Here is an 8,077-nt window from a genome sequence, read left to right as displayed (position 1 = left end):
CAACACACCACCACAACACAACACACCACCACAATACACACTACAACACCACCACACCACACTACAACACACCACCACCACACACAATATCACACTACAACACACACCACAACACACCATACAACACACCACCACAACAACCACCACAATATCACACACAACACACACCACACCACTACAACACACCAACCACCATCACACACACACTACAACACACACCACAACACACACCATACACACACCACACCACAACACACCATACCACCATCACACAATATCACACTACAACACACACCATAACACACACACCTACAACACACCACAACACACCACCACACCACAACACACCACCACAACACACCACCACACCACACCATACCACCATCACACACCACACCAGCATCTCCCTGCAACACAAGACGTGGTCCAGAAATATCCAGGCTGCAATATTATCTTAAACCCACCTGCTCGTAAATGCTGGGAGGGGGGGGAATACCCTCTCCACCCCCCTATTAAAGGTGGCAGTATCGACCAAGACACACACATACTGGTCTACACACACACACACACACACACACACAAGCAGAAGGAAAAGCATCAGAAAAACAGAGGAAACACAAGAGATAAAACTTGTGGGTTAATTTTGACATTATCGAACACAAGCGGAAATGGAAATATCCTGATGACTCACACACACACTCCACTTACCCTAACCTAACCTAACCCAACCCAACTCAACCTAACCCAACCTGACCCAACCCTAACCCAACCCAACCCAACCTAACCCAACCCAACACTCCTCTACCGCAGTATACCGTCACTAGATCAGGTATAACTCGGTATCCGGTCAATATATCACTTTAATTGATCTGTTGACAAAATAAACACGAGTGGCCTAGATACCTGTACCGGATGTTTTAATGAGAGAGAGAGAGAGAGAGAGAGAGAGACGGTTATGTTAGGTTACGCATAAACGACCATCAGGTAATAACAACCAGTTACCTCCACACAGGCAGCTACCAATAAGGAGGGTACTACCGCCTGGGAAGATATTGGAAGCATAATGTGTTGTGTAATGGTAGACCCTGCTGCCATATGTGACCAGGTTAGTGATCTGACTTTCTGCCTCATTTACACACAGGGTCTCAAATGTTTCCCTGACAACACAACATACATATATTGTTTCTCACTATTGATTTATTTTTTCGTTTTTGTATTTATTTATGGTTATTATTATTTTTTAGTGTTATTTTATTTGTATTAATTTGCTATCAATTGTTGTAATAATAATAATAGATATTATTATTATTACGTTTTCGCCCCCCAGGCCCTGATGTGGGTGAATGGACTGTGCCCGAGTGGACTGATCCCCGTAACCACCTGATCAATTAAGCTGTCAACCCCTTCCACTGTTATTTTCACCACCAAACAAACTAGTATTGAAATCCCTTTAACCAGAGAGTCGACTTGTATTGATATTGAGTCAAATAAACACGAGGTGACTGAAGTAGTTGACTATTATTGTGCTTAGAGTGTCAGATAGTCCCAACTGACACACGAGATTGAATTACTTGACAGAGGTGTATTGTAGTAGTAGTAGTAACACAGATAGGATAGTTTCTTATGTATTAGGATATTTAATATTAAGGTAAATAAATGGTGGCGAGGTGTGGCTATTGGGGAGGCTGGAGGCCACGTTAAAAAAAAAAAAAAAAAAAGTAGTAGTAGTAGTGTTTTTTTTTTTTGTAATGTAGAGGTTGTTGTTGTTGACGTCAGTACTCGAGGATTCTGGACGCGGGGACAGCAAGCCTTCTTTGACATAAGGATATTCAACCCCATGGCTCACCGTAACCTAGCTCTCGATGCTGCACACAGGAGGAACGAGAACGACAAGATAAAGGCATATGGGGAGAGAATTCAGAACATGGACCAGAGCAGCTTCACTCCTCTGGTGGGATGGGACCAAGTGCAAGATGTTTCGACGCCAGACTCCGAGGAGGTGCTATCAGAACGGAAACAGCAGCCTAGAAATTACGTTACAGCCTGGTTAGGATATCAACAAAACAATGAACACCTCAATGGGTTAATGTGTGTGTGTGTGTGTGTGTGTGTGAAAAACAAACAAACATCATCTCCAACATAACCTAATCTAACCTAACCAAACCTAACCCAAAACCAAACCTAACCCCTTCTAATCTAACCAAACCTAACTTAAAGCTGACCAAGACTTCCCAGGTAGCAATAGGGTATTTAATCTTCAGGTAAAATAAGCAGGGACTAATCTTCAGATAAAATAAGCTTGGGGACTAATCTTCAGGTAAAACAAGCAGGGACTAATCTTCAGGTAAAATAAGCAGGGACTAATCTTCAGGTAAAACAAGCTAGGGGCTGACATTACCACTAAGAGCCAAGTCAAGGTAACTGTGAATGGAGGAGGAGGGAGGTGTGACAGTCTCCAGGGACCTGATTGGCTAGTGTTACTGTCTCAAGAAAGGTGATTGGATGTTAAGTTGGAGGGCGGGGCTAGGGGTGGGCGGGGTCTAGAGGGGAGGTGATGGTGGGCTATAAATAGAGGAGACGATGAGATGACGCACCCAGATGACAGGTGATGATGGGGGAGACAAGACAGACAGTAGACCAAAATCCATACAAATAAAAATCAACAAAAACAGGAAAATCAGTTTAAAATAAGAGTAAAAGAGATAAAAGGGGGGAGAAGGAGGAGGAATAAATGAGAGAGAGGGAGAGTAATGTATTGTATTGATAAAGTGAAAGAATATAAATGATTGATTAAGGAATGGACGGGGCTCTCTCTCTCTCTCTCTCTCTCTCTTCACTCTCTCTCTCTCTCTCGTTACCAAAGATAACACTCATCCCACCACACCCCAACCACACCATATCCCACCACACCATATCCCACCACACCCCAACCACACCATATCCCACCACACCACACCCCAACCACAGGTATAGAGGTAAGCGGAGGTGTTTTCAAGTGCCTCTGTCGACCTGGCCCTTGAGGCACTGTGAGAGATCCAGGGGCGTCAACCTTACCTTCTGGCACTCACCCAAGTACGACCCCCCCCTCCCTCCCCTCCTCCTTGTATGAAGACGACCGGCAGCTGGATGGCAGTAGACTGTATAACTTGTTAGTATACATCATACACCCACTGGCCACCAACAGACTCTTCTACACACATAAGTGTGTGTGTGTGTGTGTGTGTGTGTGTGTGTGTGTGTATATCTGTAACTGTGTGTGTGTATAACTGTGTATGTATGTCTAACTGTGTGTGTGTGTGTATAACTGTATGTATGTCTAACTGTGTGTGTGTGTGTGTGTGTGTGTGTCTGAACTGTGTGTGTGTGTGTCTGTAACTGTGTGTGTATGTCTGTAACTGTGTGTGTGTGTGTATGTCTGTAACTTGTGTGTGTGTCTGTACACAAAAACAATAATAATTGACGGTTTATTGAAAGTTCTGCAGCCTGAAGGGAAAAATATACATTGGACATAAATGACTTATTACATACATTGGTGGTTTAACAAAGCCTTCATTAGAGAAGTAGAAACATACAGTGAACATACAGATTAATGTAGGTGTGAACAGCAAACTGTAGTAGTAACCTCTCCCAGATGGTGTTAGGAGGACCACGTGGTGTAGTAGTTCCTCACAGATGGTGTTATGAGGGCCTCACGTGGTGTAGTAGTTCCCTCAAGATGGTGTTATGAGGGGCTCACGTGGTGTGTAATACCTCACAGATGGTGTTGTGAGGCCTCACGTGGTGTAGTAGTTCCCCACAGATGGTGTTATGCGGGCCTCACGTGGTGTAGTACCTCACAGATGGTGTTATGAGGCCTCATGTGTGTGTGTGTGTGTGTGTGTGTGTGTGTGTAACTGTGTGTGTGTAACATTGACCTCAGTATAGGGTCAGGTCACCAGATACAGTAAAACCTCTATTTAAGGAACTATATGAAAGGCTTAGTTCGCTATATATGAAATCTCCTAACAGACTATATGAGAGGGGGGGTAGTTCGTTATATGGGAGTCCGTTATATGGTAGTTCGTTATATGGGAGTCCGTTATATGGGAGTCCGTTATATGGGAGTCCGTTATATGGGAGTCCGTTATATGGGAGTCCGTTATATGGGAGTCCGTTATATGGGAGTCCGTTATATGGGAGTCCGTTATATGGGAGTCCGTTATATGGTAGTTCGTTATATGGTAGTTCGTTATATGGTAGTCCGTTATATGGAGGCTTCCTAGCAGTAACTACCCATTCCCCATCACTAGTTAACCTAACCTAACCAAAAACCAACCTCACACAATTATACTATGACCATTACAAGAGAAAAAAATTAATATAATAATTTAATGTAAAATATAAGACAAACAGACCGACAGGCAAATAACAGACAGACCGACAGACAGACCGACAGACAGAAACAGACAGACAGGAAGCCTCATTATCATTTAACTTGGATAAACAATTCTTAACGAGTTCATCCACTCCATAATACTACTTCTTGTGAGGAGAACTAACATGCCGAGTCTAACTACCCTAACCTAGTTTATTTTAGCCTTACCTAACTCGTGAATTCTCCCTGACCCGTGTGTGTTCCTTCTGGCCCCGTGTGTGTGTTCCTTCTGTCCCGTGTGTGTGTTCCTTCTGGCCCCGTGTGTGTTCCTTCTGGCCCCGTGTGTGTGTGTTCCTTCTGGTCCTGTGTGTGTTCCTTCTGGCCCTGTGTGTGTTCCTTCTGGCCCCTGTGTGTGTGTTCCTTCTGGCCCCGTGTGTGTTCCTTCTGGCCTCGTGTGTGTCCGCCCCGTGTGTGTGTTCCTTCTGGCCCTTTGTGTTCTTCTGGCCCCGTGTGTGTGTTCTTCTGGCCCTGTGTGTGTTCCTTCTGCCCCCGTGTGTGTGTTCCTTCTGGCCCCGTGTGTGTTCCTTCTGGCCCTGTGTGTGTTCCTGGCCCCGTGTGTGTGTTCCTTCTGGCCCGTGTGTGTGTTCCTTCTGGCCCCTGTGTGTGTGTGTTCCTTCTGGCCCCGTGTGTGTGTGTGTTCTGCCCTGTGTGTGTGTTCCTTTCCCTGTGTGTGTTCCTTCTGGCCCCTGTGTGTGTGTGTTCCTTCTGGCCCCTGTGTGTGTGTGTTCCTTCTGCCCCGTGTGTGTGTGTTCCTTCTGGCCCCGTGTGTGTGTGTTCTTCTGCCCCGTGTGTGTTCCTTCTGGCCCCGTGTGTGTGTGTTCCTTCTGGCCCCTGTGTGTGTGTGTTCCTTCTGGCCCCGTGTGTGTGTGTTCCTTCTGCCCTGTGTGTGTGTGTGTGTGTTCCTTCTGGCCCCTGTGTGTGTGTGTGTTCCTTCTGGCCCCTGTGTGTGTGTGTTCCTTCTGGCCCCTGTGTGTGTGTTCCTTCTCCGTGTGTGTCTGCCCCGTGTGTGTGTTCCTTCTGGCCCCGTGTGTGTGTGTTCCTTCTGGCCCGTGTGTGTGTGTGTTCTTCTGGCCCGTGTGTGTGTGTGTTCCTTCTGTCTGTGTGTGTGTGTGTTCCTTCTGGCCCCGTGTGTGTGTGTTCCTTCTGGCCCCCGTGTGTGTGTGTGTTCTTCTGGCCCCTGTGTGTGTGTGTTCCTTCTGGCCCTGTGTGTGTGTGTGTTCCTTCTGGCCCGTGTGTGTGTGTGTTCCTTCTGGCCCTGTGTGTGTGTTCCTTCTGCCCCGTGTGTGTTCCTCTGGCCCGTGTGTGTTCCTTCTGGCCCCGTGTGTGTGTTCCTTCTGCCCCGTGTGTGTGTGTTCCTTCTGGCCCCGTGTGTGTGTGTGTTCCTTCTGGCCCCGTGTGTGTGTGTGTTCCTTCTGGCCCTGTGTGTGTGTTCTTCTGGCCCTGTGTGTGTGTCTTTCTGGCCCCTGTGTGTGTGTGTGTGTTCCTTCTGGCCCCTGTGTGTGTGTGTGTTCCTTCTGGCCCCTGTGTGTGTGTGTTCCTTCTGGCCCCGTGTGTGTGTGTGTTCCTTCTGCCCCGTGTGTGTGTGTTCCTTCTGGCCCTGTGTGTGTGTGTTCCTTCTGGCCCCTTGTGTTCCTCCTGGCCCTTGTGTTCCTCCTGGCCCCTTTGTGTTCCTCCTGGCCCCTTGTGTTCCTCCTGGCCCCTTGTGTTCCTCCTGGCCCCTTGTGTTCCTCCTGGCCCTTGTGTTCCTCCTGGCCCCTGTGCCCTCCTCCTGGCCCCTTGTGCCCTCCTGGCCCCTTGTGCTCCTCCTGGCCCCTTGTGCTCCTCCTGGCCCCTGTGCCCTCCTGGCCCCTTGTGCTCCTCCTGGCCCCTTGTGCCCTCCTGCCCCTTGTGCCCTCCTCCTGGCCCCTTGTGCCCTCCTGGCCCCTGTGCCCTCCTGGCCCTTGTGCCCTCCTGGCCCCTTGTGCCCTCCTGGCCCCTTGTGCCTCCTGGCCCCTTGTGCTCCCTCCTGGCCCCTTGTGCCCTCCTGCCCCTTGTGTTCCTCCTGGCCCCTTGTGTTCCTCCTGGCCCTTGTGTTCCTGGCCCTTGTGTTCCTCCTGGCTCCTTGTGTTCCTCCTGGCCTTGTGTTCCTCCTGGCCCCTTGTGTTCCTCCTGGCCCCTTGTGTTCCTCCTGGCCCCTTGTGTTCCTCCTGGCCCCTTGTGTTCCTCCTGGCCCCTCAGGTTCCCTCCTGGCCCCTTGTGCCCTCCTGGCCCCTTGTGCTCCTCCTGGCCCCTTTGTGCTCCCTCCCGCCCCTTGTGCTCCTCCTGGCCCCTTGTGCTCCTCCTGGCCCCTTGTGCTCCTCCTGGCCCCTTTGTGCTCCCCCTCCTGGCCCCTTGTGCTCCTCCTGGCCCCTTGTGCCCCTCCTGGCCCCTTGGCCCTCCTGGCCCCTTGTGCTCCTCCTGGCCCCTTGTGCTCCTCCTGGCCCCCTTGTGCCCTCCTGGCCCCTTGTGCTCCTCCTGGCCCCTTGTGCCCCTCCTGGCCCCTTGTGCTCCTCCTGGCCCCTTGTGCTCCCTCCTGGCCCCTTGTGCTCCCTCCTGGCCCCTTGTGCCCTCCTGGCCCCCTGTGCTCCTGGCCCCTTGTGCTCCTCCTGGCCCCTTGTGTTCCTCCCGCCCCTTGTGTTCCTCCTGGCCCCTTATGTTCCTCCTGGCCCCTTGTGTTCCCTCCTGGCCCCTTGTGTTCCCTCCCTGGCCCCTTGTGTTCCCTCCTGGCCCTTGTGTTCCTCCTGTTTTATAACAGGAGAAACGATCAAATTTTTCCTATTATCATCCCAATATTAACAAATACTAACACTATATTTTACATAATCAATCCACAACATAAACCTAACCTAACCCAATAGCGCTAGGGTGATTAATCTTTGGATGAAATTAATGTGTACAGTATATGTATCTAATATTAATCTAGGTCATCTAACTCATTATGCTACTAATCTATCAACAAATAAATAAGTCTTAGATACATTATCCCTCAATACCTTATTTCTTATTATTTTACAAACTTTATTTACAATTTTGATTAGTTATATTTACACCTTATCCATATTTACAAATCACGAGTTTTTTCAAGTTTACGTTTTTTTCCCCAAGTTATTTACATTTTTAATAATATATTTTTTTTACAATCGCCATTTACTTCAGCCCAGCAGTTTTTTTATCGTCATTTACAATTCACATTATTTTATCGTCATTTACAACTCTCTTATCGTCACTTACAACTCATTTTATCGTCATTTTCAACTCATTTTCCAATATTGATATTCGTACGTTTCGTCACAACAACTAATTAGTTTTGTCAAATTCTAAAAAAAAATCTGTACATTTTTTATGTATTCAAACTGTACTCACTACATAAAGCATTTCACAACTAAACTAACACAACCAACTCACAACAACACAACCATCTCACAACAGCACAACCATCTCACAACAACCATCTGTCAAAAACCACCCTCCCAGTATCACAACAACCATCTGTCAAAAACCACCCTCTCAGCATCACAACAACCATCCACAACCATCTCACAACAACCATCTGTCAAAAACCACCCTCCCCAGCATCACAACAACCATCCACACAACCATCTCACAACAGCCATCTGTCAAAAACCACCTCCCAGCATCACAACA

The 8,077-nt window shown here is 48.1% G+C and overlaps 1 protein-coding gene across 1 annotated transcript in view; it reads right to left on the bottom strand.

Annotated features, from left to right (window-relative positions):
* Positions 1-7,369, bottom strand: part of LOC121856419 (fibril-forming collagen alpha chain-like) — a gene marked incomplete at its 3' end in the record, with an annotated part of 9,045 nt that extends 1,676 nt beyond the window's left edge. Inside the window, exons 1-3 of the mRNA XM_042352017.1 lie at positions 7,366-7,369; positions 6,036-7,173; positions 2,202-2,265 (exon numbers count right to left, since the gene is read on the bottom strand). Coding sequence (XP_042207951.1) covers positions 2,202-2,265; positions 6,036-7,173; positions 7,366-7,369 — 1,206 coding nt within the window. The remainder of the gene's footprint in view (positions 1-2,201; positions 2,266-6,035; positions 7,174-7,365) is intronic.
* Positions 7,370-8,077: the final 708 nt, after the last annotated feature.

Source organism: Homarus americanus, unplaced genomic scaffold, assembly GCF_018991925.1.
Source record: "Homarus americanus isolate GMGI-L3 unplaced genomic scaffold, GMGI_Hamer_2.0 scaffold34664, whole genome shotgun sequence".
Lineage (NCBI taxonomy): Eukaryota > Metazoa > Arthropoda > Malacostraca > Decapoda > Nephropidae > Homarus > Homarus americanus.
The sequence above is the reverse complement of the archived record's forward strand: the minus strand, read 5'-3'. Positions and strand labels throughout refer to the sequence as shown.